Source organism: Vidua macroura, chromosome Z, assembly GCF_024509145.1.
Source record: "Vidua macroura isolate BioBank_ID:100142 chromosome Z, ASM2450914v1, whole genome shotgun sequence".
NCBI lineage: Eukaryota > Metazoa > Chordata > Aves > Passeriformes > Viduidae > Vidua > Vidua macroura.
This window is the reverse complement of record NC_071611.1, coordinates 53,540,773-53,558,317: the sequence shown is the minus strand read 5'-3', so window position 1 is coordinate 53,558,317 and position 17,545 is coordinate 53,540,773. Positions and strand designations below refer to the sequence as shown.

At 40.5% G+C, this 17,545-nt stretch overlaps 1 protein-coding gene across 5 annotated transcripts in view; it reads right to left on the bottom strand.

The window, feature by feature from the left end:
- Nucleotides 1-16,701, bottom strand: part of KCNN2 (potassium calcium-activated channel subfamily N member 2) — a 68,896-nt gene extending 52,195 nt beyond the window's left edge. For 4 of the 5 annotated variants that reach the window (XR_008441233.1, XM_054003096.1, XM_054003097.1 and 1 more), the window contains exons 1-2: nt 15,541-16,701; nt 15,263-15,358 (exon numbers count right to left, since the gene is read on the bottom strand). Coding sequence is in view for 3 of the 5 variants with exons in the window: in XM_054003096.1 (XP_053859071.1) it covers nt 15,263-15,358; nt 15,541-16,701 (1,257 nt within the window). In the remaining 2 variants the exon portion in view is untranslated. Of the gene's footprint in view, nt 1-15,262; nt 15,359-15,540 lie in introns of those variants that run through there. The other variant, XM_054003101.1, reaches the window with a different exon arrangement.
- Nucleotides 16,702-17,545: the final 844 nt, after the last annotated feature.

Genomic DNA, 17,545 nt, shown 5'->3' with positions numbered 1-17,545 from the left:
AAATGCCTTTACAGGCAAAAGGACAAATCTGAGAACTGTATCACTACCTGCTGTAATACTGTGGGGATACAATAATACAGGAGTAAAAGGGAAGCAATAAACAGTGATAAAGCAGCATCAGCTGTAGTGCTGTAAGCATTCCTTGGAGAAAGGAAATCAACTTTACTTACAAGCAAATTGTTGCAATTGTTTAATTAAGAACCCAAACTAAAAATGGTTAAATACTGGAGTCACTTAAATCTTACAAAAGAACTGACAGGAATATGACTAAGAGTAGCAAAATGTAGCCTCCAGGATTGACGACTTACCAGAAATTTTTAGCCAGTATTTTTCTATAGTATGTATTACACAAAATATCATTCACGCAATCAAAAAAATAAAAACATTATGGTAGACAAAGAAGATACTCTTTTTGTCTCACTACTCCAAAAAGCCAAGTTACTCTCCCACAGCATTAGTAAAAATTATTTAAAGCCATTCTCAAGTCATGACAGGAGATTGCCATCTTAAGCCTTTAGTACAGTTACCTCTAACTAGGAGATGGAAATTACTTTCTTACATCATTGGAAGGCATGTGATCAAATGGCCCGTAAGTTACCCAAATGCCTGTTGACCTTGGAGAGCCTATAGGAGTTCCTGGAAGCTGCTGTACTCCTCATCCTAAGTGCAATGCCCCACATCAGACATGTTAGTGGGTTTAATACATATGTAAAGTCATGAGGCATCAAACTCCTTCTGCACATACAAAACACAGAAGGCAAATAATACGATTTTTTCAAAAAATGACATGAGCAACTGGCTATCTTGTATTTGCCAGAATGTTTTCCATATGCAGAATAAAAAACAAACTTTCTTGTAGGTCACTAGAAACTAATCCACAAGGTCTAGTTATCTACCAAAACATCTACTGAAACATGCTTAGTTCATTCAAATGAGGAAGCCAGATTGCTCTATTACTTATACATGTACACATGCATGCACACATATATTCCCCTCCCAAATATAAACATCCCAGTTTAAACAGAAGATTTTAAAAGTCTGGTACTTAGTTTCAGCCCAAAAATTATTTGTGTAGTACATTTAAATTTGACATCTTCTGTGCAAAATTGGTTTTTTACAATGATTAATATTTTGCTATAAATAAAGCATGTGTGTAAAGCAAACTTCATGTTATGACTCCTGATGGCTAAACATGCCCAAAATACTTCTCTCAAATACTGCATTTAAATGTTATCATCTTGGGAAGGGATGGGGAAAAGAGGCTCAGAGAATTTACAGTCTTTGTGAATTGTATTTTCAGAAGTGCAGTACCAAAAATTTCACATTAAAATACATCTTAATAGTACATCTTGGTTACTCTGACATGTCACAAATAACCACAATCATTTCAAAAAAACAGATGTGTGTTAAAAAATGCTCTTAATCACGTTTGTCTGTGTCATTTTTTCATATCTATCCCTCAGATCATTATTAAAACAAAAGGGAAAGTTTTTAGAAAGAAAGGAATTTAGAATCAATGAATAATATAGGGTTAAACTCTGCATGAACACACGAAGTTAAATTCCACCTACCCATACTTCCCTCCTAGTTTAATCCACATGCTAACAGTATTCTTTTTAGCCTTTTCTCTCTAAAGATATTCAGAAGCATTCCTCAATATTCTTAAATGGTACTGTACAGATTTTCAGCTGTACTCTTAATCCCATACTATGAAATAGCTTAACACCCCCTCCTCCCCCGCAACAGCCTACAATGCCAAAAGACCATTATAGCACTAGCAATTGCTGGGACCTACATAATTTCTTTTCATATAGGTCTCTCCATACACATACATGTGCTCCAGTCACTCAGAGAAGGTGAGACACTCCTAATAACATCATTACTTTCTATGCAGTATTAAGAATCGAAATCCAAGGAGTACAAAAAAAATAGAGAAGACATTCCAAGATATCAGGATTCTTTCCCAATGATACAGAGAAGAACCTCCTGAGAAAAGCATAATTATGGATTGAGGTAAGAAGTCATCAAAAACTCATAAATATATAAAAAAATCAAAGTAATTAGATAATGAGCTTACTATTAATAATAGATTGTAAACAAAATTAATACAAAACCAGAGTTTTTTCACTTTCAATATTAAAGAGATATTTCACAAGACAATTTCCTAGTATAATTCTGTTTGGAGTCTTGCTTGAACAATCACAGCTGAGCTTCCTGAGATCTGCAATCAACAGAGAGATATTTATTTACATGAATTTTTATGAACCTTTGAACAAATCAGAGCTCCATAAATAAAAGTCCACTACTCAAGGTGAGTATATTCATTTGAGATATACAGCAGAATAAGCACTACGTGACTCAATTGAATTGACTGAAATATGAGTTTCTACTTGTCAATGTCTATGAAAGGCAATCCTTCATTTTAACAACAGTCTTAATTTAATAGCTATTTCATTATGCCAACATTTCAGATCCTACCCCCTGTGCTGCACAAAACAACCAAAACAAGCTCCTTAAGTTACCACATGTAGAAGGCTTCCATCCAGCATCAGAAGTTTCCAAAAACTCTTGTGCCTGTCTTTGAGAATCAGTAATGTCCTCCAGGCAGATAGAGAAGCTGCATGATTTATCAAAGCTCTGAACATCACTGAAGTGCAAGAACAATAAGAGAGAAGGAACAAAACTGAGGGAGTGGCTGATACACCTGAAGGCTGTGCTGCCATTCAGTGGGACCTGCTGGAGAATTGGCTAGGGAAACTTAGTGTAGGGTGTGTTGCACCTCAGAAGGAATAATCCCAAGTACCAGCACAGGTTGGGGGCTGACCTACTGGAGAGCAGCTCTGTGGAGAAGCACGTGGGAGTCTTTGTGGATGACAAGTTGACCATGAGCTGGCAGTGCCCTTGTGGCCAGGAGGGCCAGTGGCATCCTGGAGTGCACTGGGGAGAGTGTGGCAAGCAGGGTAGGGAGGTGATAAATGGTTAAATACTGGAGTATACCCCTCTATTTCGTCCTAGGGAGACCACACCTGGAGTGCTGTGTCCAGTTCTGAGCTCCTCAGTACAACAGAGACAAGCAGCTACTGGAGAAGGTCCAGAGGAGGCCACAAAGAGCTGAGGGGTCTGGAACATCTCTAAGGACTAAGAAAGGTTATTTGGATGTAGCCAGCCGTTAAAAACCTACCAGCAACCTAACCTAGCCAGACCATACCTTGTTCTGAGTTCAGCTTCCATCAGCTGCCAACCTGCAGTGCCCTGTGCTTTTGCTGGCCGCTCTGGCATACTCTCCCTGCTAAAAGACTGCACAAAAATTGCGCCAGTTTTATTACACCTAAAAGAGAACGTTCCAAAGTAAATGGATTGCTTAGGTCTACTTTCACAAATATAAAAAAATTACCACACTGAACAAACAACCATGCTAATAAAATAATCTCCAACAACAACAGCAAAAAAAAAACCAAAAACAACCACCTCTTCAAAAATTTCTCCTGGTCTTTTAGGTCTGCTTCAACTACTACAATGAAATTGGTAGTACAAGGATGGAAACATTGATATCAAAGTAAGGGATGATTTCAGCTTTGCACTGGAGCAGCAGTTCCAAAACTTTGTACATGAAGAACACAGCACATCTTTGTACAAACCAACCGTGTTATTTTGCAGAACTAACTCTTAGAATGTTTATCAAGAAACACAGTGGTTTGTGATATGTTTTTCTCCATTTTGAGTACCTGAGAAATAAAGTAATTCTAATTCTACATTCTTCTTGCAGATGCAAAAGTCATTGGGAAGAAATCTACATTTCAATATATTTATGTTATTAATTTTAAATAATTATTTTACAGTTCTTCATTTAGGATTTGTTTTTCTTCATTCAGTACTAATCTATGGATCACTGCACAAAGAAGACACCATCTCCAAAACAACTGCCATCTGCCACTGTGAGAGAAGCCTCACTCTCTTCAGGGGTGATCAGCTTCATTACTACTAGGACAATTTGAATAAATTTTTAAAAAAGACATATTTTCCAAAGAAACTGGCAATATTATTGCAGGGGAGACAGGAATTAAAGGAAGAAACACCGAATCTGAGGCTAAATAAGATGACCTAACTCATTCATTCTGCCAAAGGGGCACAACAGTGAGTCTAAAAGAGGAAATTGTTTTTAGGAAATGATGGGTACCAATACATCATATACACAAGAATCTGTCTTCTCAGTTCCTCCTCTAGTGTTTACTTATTACATAAATACTTCAGGTATGTGAGAAAACTTGAATGCTGGGTTTTTTAAATACTGATTACATTTTTATTTACATGACAGTGGGTGAGTACACATCAGCACCAGAGGAATAATGAAGCCCCTGTAAGTGTTTTTATTATCTTGGAAATATAGTTTAACCCAGAATTTCATTCAAGTGTATGTTAAAAACAACTACAAATATAGAAATATAAAATCCAAGTATTTTCCTAAAGCATGACTACTAAAATCAGAGAAAGTATATAGTGCAGAAAAAAAAGCAGAATGGAGTTAAAAGTACTTGCATATTTAAAAATACTAATAAGCATAGTTATGCGCTAAGTCCAAGTGTTTAGAGGCATTTGGTCTTTTTCAAATGTCTCTGTAATATATCCTGGCAAGTAAAATTTTGAGGGGGCAGCAATAAAGAAGGTATGTACTTGATATCTTTTCCTCTTGAAGGCCTGAAGTGGGCTTCTGGCTAAACCATATAGCAGATGAAGTCTTCAAACTGCTTCAAAGATCATCTTAAAATATCTTTAAGTAGGGCAGTTTTCAACACCAAGTTAAATAAACATAGGCACAAGTTTCTTTACAGGTATTTACTTGTATTTCTTAATAGGTAAAATACTATTTTACTTGATCACTACTAATTATGAGTGCACCTGTTTCCTCAGAGAAAAGAATTCTCTCAGCCTACCTCTTAGTACACAAAGTTCTTTTTGCTGCCCAATAATTATTTGAATGTAACAACTTCATCAAATCTGTCTGGATTACAGCAGCTCTCAGGTAAAAGATGCTCTGCTCTCAAAGCAACTTGCTTTTTTAATATCTCTGGAAACCAAATACATCAAACATGTTTGCACTGATTGCAGTCAACCCCCTTATCATCCGCAATTTAAAAATAAAATTGCTGTTCAAAATGTTTCAAAAAGCTTTATTTTCACAACCCTTATGCTCAATGGGACATACTAGAGCAGCAAAAATTCTGGTGTCCAGCAGTTAACATAGGATGTTCCCACCCACAAGATACATACAAAAGCCACCAGTGAAATGCAAGGACTATTAATTTTGGTTTAGCTGACATCCCTGATCACAAACTGTATATAAAAACACCCTGTCACCTCTTTTCCTTCCCAGTGCCAAATAGCGGGGGAGAAGAATGGCCTGCCAGCTGACAGCCACACTGTTAAATTACTCATCTGACTCCACTGCATCCCATTCTGTAGCTGGGAGGTAGACAAATGTCTATTCATGTACAGCTGCTCATAAAGAGAACCAAACATTTTCCTATCTGACAACTGAATCCGAAAATCAGACTGGCCATGTGTAGTCTTATATCAGTATCTTTTCAAACCATTGTGCCATTAAACTGTCTTAAAACGGTACTGAAATTGAACTGAAAATACATCAGGTCTTCTCTATCATACCAAATGAAGTTTAAATTATTCTAAACTATCATACTGCAAAAATTACAACAGAATGCAAATTACTGGCTTTTACCATGAAGCCTAATCCTGAATAAGGGCAAAAGAATGGAGTGGTCCTAGTGCGAACCCACTTTACCCATGACACCATTCAGATAAGGATCATATTACATAGCAGCTGCCATAGGGTACCTTTTCATTTATACTTGAATTTGGATGGACAAGAATTTCTGCTCTAGCAGTCCAATTCTTATCTAGTGCCCAGCAAAAATTAATGGGTAGGAAACTATGAAGGAATTTACAAAAAAAGAACCCACTACAATCTGGCTATAGTAGCTGCATCGTCAAAACTGAATTTTATTGCTACTGCAGAGAAATGGCCAAGGTGAAATGGGTTAAGAGAACTTTAGCTTATTCATAAATCAGTGTCTGTTCAAGAGTTTTCAAATCCTCCTGACAAAATATTTTAATGATAACAAAGCTGTTGAGGATCAAATTGTTAACACATAGTAAGGATGCTCTAAACTAAAGTGCTCTAAAGATCCCACTAATTTAGATACTCCCAAATACAGATCCACTTCTGAAGTCAATTGTGCATGACTGGTGTAAAAGCGATAACTAGTACTGGTATTAGAAACACAGTGAGAATACTTTTGACAAAAATGTCATTAAACTTAGATGCTATCAGTGAATTCTCAGGTTCATTATTTCTGATATTTTTTTAAATATGTTTAGGAAGGAGCTAATTTATTTTGTGCTGTCAAGCCACACCTGGACATTCAGTCTTTCTCTAGGTTCCCAGACTGAATTCAGATTTCTTATGCAGGTGGATTTTATTTGTATTTATTTATTTATATTGTGGATGCAATGGTACAGACTGAATCAAAGCTACTGTGCCATTTTTATTTTTAATTAAAAATGTGCCTTATTCTGCGGCTGTGACAGATTGTATTCTTAAAAGCTACTGACAGCTATTAATAACTGTCACAAAACAAGAAATACCATTCACCAATTAGAATGAATCTTTGTTTTGCTAAGTGACTGAATATGAAGCATTGCTTCATAATGCATTACTCTAGTGAAAGACCATAAGAGGTCAGTTATAGGGCAGGTGCAAATGATTGTGTATACCTGTAGTAATGCTACAGAACTTGCAGAACTATGAAAGAGGGAATAAAACTTTTAATAGGAATAAAATGCTTCATAAAGAATAGTATCTCATTAGAACATATTGCGGAGCACTGCATTCATTTCATATTGCAGGTTTTGGGACATCTGCTAAAGTAGGCATATATATATATATATATATATATATATATATATATATATATATATATAACTTGGAAGTTATAGGCATAGATGAATGGTAATTACAATGTCTTATTTACATGACAAATGACTGATCTGAGCTTAAGACTACAAGATAGGCAAGCCTGAGCTTCAAGTTTAGCTATGAAGCCATCCCCAGATTTTTTCCACAGCACTTGAACTCTAAATCTCAGTGGTCCCTTTCACAAAAATATCCTTTATGTGACAAAAAAATAAGTGAGGAATTGTCCAGGTAATTGCTTTTTACAATGAAATACTTTTACAATATAAATACTTGTTAGAAAACCTTTTCCTTCAGCCTATCTTACACCTTCTCATTGAACCACAGAACTGATGTATAACTGCTTATGGAAGACACACAGTTACATAATTTTTTACAGAATACAGACAAAGGTTACAAAGCTCTTTATACACAGGTGAAAATAAAATCTGTAGATATGAGCCCACATATATTTACTTCTCAATTATTTTTTATTTCAAATATACCCTTTTACAAGCAGGGGTTTTGAAGACGAACTATACTTAAGGAGTTACACTATACAGCCTCTTAACTCTCCGTTTTTGACCCTCATGGTTCCTGCAGCCTTCAGTAATTTTGTGATTGCATTCAATTAGAATTCCATAAACGCTTCTGTTGGTCAGTCATATAACAGAGAACCCAGCTCTTCCCTATAAATCAAGATAACCCTATAATTCTAGTATAGATAAAATTTTAGAAGCTGCCACTTTGACACAAGGTTTTGTTTTAATATGTTTCTGTAGGGAAAAAAAAAAAACACAAACTCAGATTAAGAGCAGGACTTCAAAATATAAAGTTATTTGAGGCTTAGCTTACCCTTTTGCTTTACTTTATATGGAACACATAAGAGTGCTTCCATCCATCATGAAAAGATTTAGAATTTCCTCAAAAGAAATTTAATTCCAAAAGATCGGGCTGTCTCCAACAAAATGAAAGAGATAAGGAAGCACTTTAGAAGATAGAGACATTGCTCTTCAGAACCCAATTCTCTCACTCCTTCATGGAATATATCATACTCATGCTCTTCTATAAAATGTCAGTATAAAACTATGCCTATTAATGACTGATTTCACAGAGGTGAAGGGCACAATTGCAGGGACTGTTCAAACGGGAAGAAGTGAATGAATCAGTAAATTACAAATGTGTGATACTCTGCAATTATGAAAATATTTATGCATGATATTAACTAAAGACATTTGTTTGCAAAAGTCTGTGTTCAGACACACTAGTTTAAAATATAAGATGTTCATATTTGACTGCTGCTTTTACAGAAGAATTATTTCTAAGCTGTAAAGTATGTTCTTATGACAGTTTCTTCTGATCATCTGAGAGACAGGAAGGAATCTCTTAATGTGGCTTTCATTAAAACAACAGGACAAGGTTAATTTACACAACTGAATCAAGAATACATCGTAATATTTCTCTATGAAGAATAATCACACTAAGGGATCTATATCTTCAAATATCTAAATTAACTGGATGTTTAGAGCATTTCAATTTAGAGCACTTAGTATGTGTTAAGGATTTGATCTGTATTTCTCATATTACTTTTACTGAACAAAAGTTTTCCCATTCATATTTTTCAATGTAATGTCATTTAAGTTATTAAATTTAAAAAAAGGCATGAGAAAAATTCAATTCTATTTGTGCGAGTGTGTTACTATGATATGCAATTTTTCTCTTTTCCATAGAAAAAAGCTGTGAAAACTTCCTCACAAAATTCCTGAACACTTTATAAATTTTTTAATTAAATTTCTTACAGTGACCAATATTTCCAGCTTACCTGAATGCTAGTTACAAGATCAGTTACAGCCTCTTCTCTTAGTGGTAATTTACATCTTAAAAGGAGCTTCATAGGCTCAGAGCAATATTTATTTTGTCCTCTACTAAGTGAAAGTGACAACTTTCATCATCAGTGGTGAAAACAGCTGATTGAAAGAGAACCTTTTAATTCTCCAGAGTCCTAAAAAGCAGCAATTCCCATTCTGATCTTCACTCAAAACAGATGTCAAATACATCTCAAATCAAACTCAAAGCCCAAGATACTACATTTAGTAGATCACACACAAATCAGAATCAAAACCAAACAAGCATTTATGTACACTCGTCAGTTCTGGCACACTTTCACTTAAAGTCAGGCAAAAAAGAGCTGTAGTCAAGTACCTGATAGAATTTCCTAATCTGAGGGTCCCACAGCTGAATGATCTGGCACGTACAATAGTTTCACATTAAGATGGGTATGCAGAATGCCTCTAACACTGCAGATAAGAGCATCTGCTCATTTCAGCTAAGCTACACAATTTATACAAATCCAGAATCTGATCTCTGGTTCCAAATGTTCTCTATGCTCTCTCTCCTCCAACAGCGGCAAAGACATACCTTCTCACACCTCATAATGCATTCTTATGTCTTGAAAAAACTTCCAACAGCCTCATTAAAAATGGTTGGAACAATACCAGACATAAATAGATAACTCTAGGTATGGCTGGACCAATCACTCAGTGTACTGACCACCACATACCACCTCCTTCTATGATCTAATGAAGCCTGTTGGAAATAGAGGCATAATATATGTTTAACCTTATCGCCCATTCCAAGGCTGATCACCATTAAAGGATTTTCCAGCTGCCTTCCATGCCATATGTGTTCCAGTGCTGCATTCCAGAGACAATGAGCACCTGCAGTGTTTTGTACATCAACAGGATGTAAGAAACAGTACATCAACAGGATGTACAGTGTTAACTTGACAGATATGCTGTTAATTTGTCAAATATGGTGTCCTTGGATTCCTGTGTGATTTTCTGCTGTTCATTACAGAAGTGAAATATATATTAATTGGTAAAGGGGAATTTTTGAATCTGCACATGAAGTTACTGCATCCTGATCAACTGCCACACAATGAGTTTGTTGTTGCTTGACTCAAAATCTATCAGAATAATTAGAAAAAAAAAATCACTAATTCTCAAGAGACCTCAGATCAGGCTAAGTAAAACTCTTAAGTTTATTTCTTGATTTGCAGCATTTTTCATCAGTCTTGCTCTCTGTGCTCTTAGTCTAACTCATTAATTTCTTAAGCTGAAGATTTACAGTCTATGTGAGCAATCCCTGATGCTGTCTAAGCAAAGACAACTTGAACTGCACACAAAGTCAAAAGATTGCCAGCAAGACAATGAAATGCACACATACCACCCCAGTGAAGGTAAAACAGTGACATGGATAGAAACAAATAAATAACAAATAAATAAAAAATAAATAAGTTGGTCTGTAGAATAAGCATTACTTCTTATGACAAGAAACTGTAAGGGAGCTTAACTGTTCACAAGCGCACAATTATTACCTCAAAACTTTCCACTGATGCCAGTAAGATAATGAAACTCCCATAAACTGTGTTTATTATCATCATGCATTATGGGATGTATTTGCATAATAAACATGTATTATGTATTTATTACCATTCTTTTCTGTTACCTGATACTGCTTGTTCCATTTTTTCAAGTTTTCAGGCACAGGGAAAAGAAGATTCTTGATTCTTCAGCAAGACATTTGGGCTCTCAGCTGTGGTAATTTTATAGAAAGGTAATGACGACTGAAAATGTTCCACTCCAAATCTATCAATAGCATGTTATTTTCCCACCACTTCAGACCATTGGGACTGACGTTGCTTTTTCCCTGAAACCCTGTGAGGCTCTGCTATGCAAGCAATAACTTAACCTTAACCTTGGAGTTTGCAAGCCTTTCCACAGGCATTCTATCAAAGTATGAACTAGCAATACATTTTAAAAATGGTTAAAAACCTCAGCTAATACACACACACACACACACAAAAGATTTCTATTTGCTTTAACAAATACCAACAAATTTTATGTTTCTGCATGAGTGACAGCTTCTGTATCAGGAAAATAAAAAGAAGCCCATATGCTGTCTGATACAGCACAGGTTAGCAATACTCAGGTTACTATTATTCAGGACAGGCAGTATGTTTATTTACAGAGAAGGTACACTAAGCAGTCCAGCATTAAAGAAGAGTTCCAGTGGATATATTCTTAAGCTGACCACCATCTCTCAAGAAATACTCGGCTGTGGTGGAATGCCCAACTAAAGACATTAAAGACCTCTAAATGGCAGTCAGAGACTTTTGATTTAATCCTTTTGCTCTTAGCAATACAAGAAAGAATCAGTACGAGTTCAGGGGTGCATAGTTAAAAAGCATTTCTATCTCTAACCATACTAGAGATAGACAGAGAGATCCATTATCAAATAAAATTAGAAAAACTGCAGCTTTACCATGTAAACTGCCATTCAAAACTTTCTTAAATTCTATTATATTTATGGATAGAGAATTTCCACTAGAGAAATGTGGAATGGAACAGTAAGTTCTAAAGAATACAATTTTGTTACATATTGCCTCTGCTTTAATTATGTAAAATAGTATTAAGTAACAAACTGTTTATGTATGAAGTGGATAATTAATACATAAAAAAATATTATGATAATTGGGTAATGCTGTCTTTTTAGCTCTTCCCTCCTTCACCTCTTTAAATTCTCAGCCAGAGTAACAGTCAGAGAAATACCTGTTCTAGGCTGGGATAATGATGAATTACATTTTCCCCATTGATCTTTCAAACTCAAAGCACTTGTTCTGAAGAACTGAATCAACAACCATACAGACCTGGAGAGAAAGCAATGCATATTTCATTATCTCCCAAGTGTAATGTTTTTAACAGCATTGCAGGCATGACAAAAATGGAACAAAAAGTGAACACACACTTGGGAGTTATCAAGACCCTCAACTCCAACTCTAACTTTTGTTCATTAGGATTTTTTCTAGAAGGGGGAAGGATGTGAAGCAAACTTGCTCACAATTTTTATCCTCTTTTCTGGAAATTATAAAGTAAGCTATGAATTAACAGTTGAACCCAACTGTTATCAACTGACTTTCATTGTATTCTTAACACTAACTCACATTTACTGAAATTCATAACAGCTTACATTTTTACTCCTGGAGTCTGGCTAATACAGTGCCATCACTGAAAACATCACTGGAAAACCTTTAAACAGTTCCATTATTTCACAAAGACTACTTAGCATCCCTACAGTTAGCCTTGTCTAAACACCGCAGTTACCACGCTTCTGGAGACTTTGGTCTGCCAGATGCAGAGCTAAGTCTAAGTTCTTGAGAAGCCCCGGACAAAGCCCGGCGGGATGCGCCGCCCGAGCCGGGAGCTCCGCGTGGAGCTGTCTGCGGTGCTGAACCGGCGGCTGCGACACCGCCCCAGCAGCACCCGAAGTGCTCCAGCTCCACGCCGCACATCCACCACGGTCTGACCGCGGGAAAAGACGAAAACTCAGTTGTCTGGCGCTGCTGTATCACTTCTCGGCTTGGGAAGAATCTTGGCAAACCTTTACAAACTTCCTTCCCTTAAAATAAGCAGCAAGTCTGGAGCAGGCAAACTCTAGAGACTGGTTTAACTGGCTGACTTTCCAAAACAAAACATACAAGCAATGTCACGTCAAAAGAAGACTAAAGCTACCTGCTGTGCTGCTAGGCACTGTCCCATGCACATCCTTGTGGCATGCTGTTTGATCTTCCTACCAATAAATCAAGGTCAAAGGCTACTAAAAATAATGAAAAAGCTGACTTCCATTTGCCAGCATTCTAGGTCCCCAGGAGATTCTCAGTCAGTATTCATCCTGCACTCAGTAACAATTACTAAACTGTCAGCTCCTTATCTCCCAACATTTTTTTGCCTCATGCTTTGTAGAAAAATCTACTTATGCTTAGGTTGGTTTGCTCCCACCAGAGTATGAAAGACACCACAGCCGCAAGCTGAATAGAGCCACCTTCTTCTGTTCTATGGAACAAATTTTCCTCTCTCAACGAATTCCTGCTTATTTACATTATAACAAATATTTAGGTATGTTTCAGATAATAATCAGAAAAGAATGTCTTCTGTTGCTGGACAGACAAATAGCTGGTGCAAAAAGTCCTCCATCCTCCAACAACCAACCATCTATGGGCTCTGTTCATTATTCATTCTGACCTTATTCATTCTTCTGCACAGGGCAGAATGTATGCTTGAATTAATGACATGTTTGCCTTCAGAAAACAGTCTGCTTTAAAGGTTATTTAAAAAACCTTACATTATCAGGGTTACACAGTATCTTCTTTTGACTGGAGAACATTATGTACATTATGTGTTTAGCCAATGGATTTTAAAGATACCTTTTTTCCCCCAGGTGTCTAGTGCAACATAATTTTTATTACCATAAATTGACATAGCCTTTGCATTGCACTCCTATCATCATATTTTTTAGAAGTCAAGTGTGTGCAGAAAAAACGTACTATGCTTAAATTCAAAAGTGAGCAGATATCTATTAGCTATGGAGGGTATTACATCCTTTACTTCTAATAAACTCCTTGAAACAGAGAACTTCTTTTCATTTTTGATGTGAATGACAGAACCCCTTGAAGCTGCAGCTCCTCCAGGCACTGTCATGACTACTGCAGTTTCTGGTGTCTCTCATTCTGAAACATGGGGTATTGCTGTTTTACAGGCAGGTATACTTGTACTCTGTCTGGCAGTACTGAAAACGACATTAACTGGGATTAAGCCATATGATTGCACAACTCCTGCCACGGAGTTATATATATCTGGGGAAGTCCTTTAAAACAATCAGTTAAAAAAACAACCAAACTGGAATGACTATTTTTAAAAAATATTTCTTTTCTGATCCATAAGGGATCTGATTCCTAAGACAATGAAAATTTTTAAATCTTTACCTGAAAAAACCCAACAAACAATAGAGTAGCTACTCAGTATAAGCTGGGGTACCTGCATGGACCTACAACTATTTCATTTTCATTCAACTATTTCATTCAATTATTTATCTTCCATAAAACTCTTAATTTAAAGTTTCTGAAAAATGCATAGAATATTTCAAACATTTAGAGAGGGCTTGTTTTAAGCTTTGCTGCTCATGCCTGAAAAAACATTTGTGGGAAGATACACCAGATAAGGCTCCAACACTGCAGCAGTGCTACTTATTTATTTTTATACTGATAAAGAAACATGTTCATCAGTACTCCTGTAGTTTATAAACTTGCTCTCCAGAACACTTGTTTATTCAATACAATATCATTAAACAGCTTTCAATATCTTTGACAATAATGCAGAAAAACTGTGTTCTGAGCCAGGAAAAGAAGTTTTGCATGTGCAAAGACTGTACAACAGGATTCAGTTTGGCAAGAAGTCTTCACTGATATAATACTTTTCAAACACTACTCTAAGAAGGAGACTATGTACCATTTCATATTGAAACTACATGCATGCATTTGCACAGAAGAAGAATTGTACTATATAATGCTTAATTTTTAAATTTTTATTTAACTGACTGGTACCGGTGGAAAAGTCTTCATTGCCCTTGAAACTTGACATTTCAGTCTTCAGCTGAAGAAGTCTCTAATCCGAAAAATCAAAAGCACTATATCTATGAGCAAAGTTTTTTCCCATTCAAAACTTTGAATTCTGTCTGTTGTACAGTCTGGTTGAGCTGAAATGCTACATTTTAATTTCTTGGTCAAAAAAAATGCAACTGAAATTATGACTAAGTCACCTGGACAGAAGCCACAACAGTATCTGTGAGATTTATTCTATAGCTTTGACCATTATGTTCCTCTTACCTTTAGCCCTATCCTTCCTAACACTTTTCTCTGGTCACATTCCTAGACACTACCGGGTTAAATAAAACAAGTCAAATATCAATCTCCCTTCTCCTTTTAAACACTCTCCTAAAGTATACTCCTATTTCAGACATCTCACTGAGGATTACATACCTTGCACAGTGAAGACCATTAACCTTGCCATCAAGAGAAAATGCACAACATTAAATTTAGTCATTGAAAAAGAAAAGACTATTGCTGTACATCTGCTATAGGAGCCAACAGGTACATCACCTAGAAAGCAGGTTATAACCTCAAGGCTAGGCAATCCTATAGCACAACTGCAGGCAACATTCCCTAGCAGGCAGAATTCCCCAGCAGGCAAAGCTTCCCGGCTGCTTTCTGCCTGTCGTTTGGTGCCCGTTTCCAGGGCTGAGGTCCATTCACTAACTTCAGCAGGCTTGCAGAGACCACGTTTGCTTTCTGAAGTGGCAGGATGCGTCCAGTACTTGCCATCACATCTCCCCTGGACAAACTGCCTCGCACCCCCCATCTAAGCCAGCAATGCTCCCTGACCCACAGAAGGAAACATTTACCTGGATTTCTCTTGCGTGGTACACGATGATGAGCCCGAGCAGGATAATCGTGGAGAGGCTAATAAGGCATTTCAGAGCGAGGGAATACAGAGACTCCTGCAAGAGAAAGACACCGCCGTTCCTCAGAGAACCCATGCGCGGGGGCCGCTCCGCCCCACCGCCACCCCGGCCCGAGGAAGCGGCCGGCGGCACCGCGCCACCGGACAGCGGGGACACCACGGGACGGGGACGGGGCGGGGGCCGCGGGCGGCGGGACCGGCTGCCGCCCGAGCTGGTACCTTGGTGTAGGCGCCCCAGGAGAGTTCGGTCTCGATGACCATGACGACGATGCCGAACATGCCGAAGATGAGCGCGTAGTCGCTGAGGCGCTTGCGCTTCTCGAAGAGAGCCCGTCGGTGTCCCAGCTTGTAGCCGATGTTCTGGTTCTTCTTCTTGCTGGACTTGCCCCCGCCGTTGTTGGAGCTTCCCGTGCCGGGGCCGGGGCCGGCGGAGCTGTACAGCGCCAGGTTGTTGGAGTTGTTATGTTCGGGCTTGGAGACCACGATCTCCGGGGCGGCGGAGCTGCCGGCGGCAGGGGCAGAGCCGGCGGCGGCGGGGCTGGCGAGAGGCGCCTGGAGCGGCTGCGACTCGGAGTCCAGATCGTGCAGGTTCCTGCGGGACGAGCTCAGGTTGCTGAGCGGCCGCATGACGCCGCCGTTGTACCTGCAGCTGCTCATGGCTATTTCGGTGAAGGGGTTGCTTTCCCGGCGCTGCTGCTGCTGGTGATGGTGGTGATGATGGTGATGATGATGATGATGGTGAGTGCTGCTGCTGCTGACACTGCTGCTGGGACTGGCTGCCTGCTGCTGCTGCAGGCTATGGCACTGGTGGTACTGGGAATATTGGTGAGGCTGTCTGGACGCGCCAGCATGGCTGGACGGGGTGAACTCGCTGACGTTCAGCTGGCTGCCGTGCCGGGAGGAGGCGGCGGAAGACAGCGGCGAGGAGTGCGTCCGAAAGGCGCCCGAAAGCGGCGAGGAGGCGCGGAGCAGCAGGGGCAGGTTATCCCCCGCGGCTGCCGCAGCAGCCCCGTAGTAGGCGCAGTTGTTGCACTGGAGGCACGGGCTCTGCTGCTGCTGCTGCTGTTGCTGCTGGAGGAGGCTCTGCTTGTCCTGGCCGTGCTGCTGGCAGTGCTGCGGCGCCGGCGGGCGCTGCTGCTGCTGCTGCTGCTGCTGTTGCTGTTGCTGATGCTGCTCGGGGCCGAAGCCCGCCGGGAAGTGGCGCGGCGGGTCCATGCCGGGGCCGTTAAAGCCGTAGGAGAACCGGGCGGTGGTGCACCCTGCGCAATGCGTGACGGTCGGCAGGGGAGCGTCCTGCTGCCGCCACGACGGGCCCATCCCGGCTCCCGTAGAATCCAGCCGCCGCGTCCGATTGGTCGGGTGCACCAAAACAACGGGCATCACGTCACCTGGCGGGGGCGGAGCGGCCGCGCCGTCAGCGGGGGGCGCGGAGTCCCCGCCCGCGGGGATCCCGCCTCCCGCCCCCCGCAGGTGAGGGCTGCCCTCGCCCCCCCACCGCTCCGCCCGCGCCGCGGAAACCCGGGGCTTCCCGGGGGCGGGGAGCGCGCTCGCTCCCTGGATCTCCCCCGCCTGTCGGCTGAGGGGCTCCGCCGCGGCTCTCCCCGACTCCCTACTCACATCTGCGCCGTCTCCGGAACATGGGCGCCGCGTCGCGCTCCGGAGCTGTCCAGCAGCGCCGCCGCCGCCGTCGCCCTGCAAAACACAGCGTCGGGCTCGCTCCACGCTCGCCGCCCCGGGCCGCAGAAGGGGCCGCGGCCGCGGCGCGGAGCGGGGAGCCCTCTCCGGCACATCACGGGCCTGTCACGAAGGACGGGTGGGGGAACGCACGGCTTCTCCCAGCTGCGCCTTAGTCCCTCAGCCGGAGGAGGGAGAGGCGCAGCCGGGGCGTGAGGCCAGCCACAGCCGGGGGTGGTTCGGGGGCCTGTTCCGCCGAGTCGGCAGGAGCTGTACTTTGAAACGGGGCCGGTGTCACTGAGTAGCTCCCCTCCGCCTCCGGCTCCCTGCCACGCACTGCCTGCACAGTCCTGCCATTTTGCCTTTTCCCCTTTCTTTGCCTCCCAAGCCCACACTGAGTTATCCGAGCTGGCAGCTCCATTAGGCAAAGCAATGTCTGCACCAGGTAAAGTCTCCTTTCTGCATTTATTTAAGGAAAGATTATGTAAGGAAAGAATGATGAAAATGAGAAGTGATTTACCTTGTTATGTCTGTGTCATTCCTGTCAACT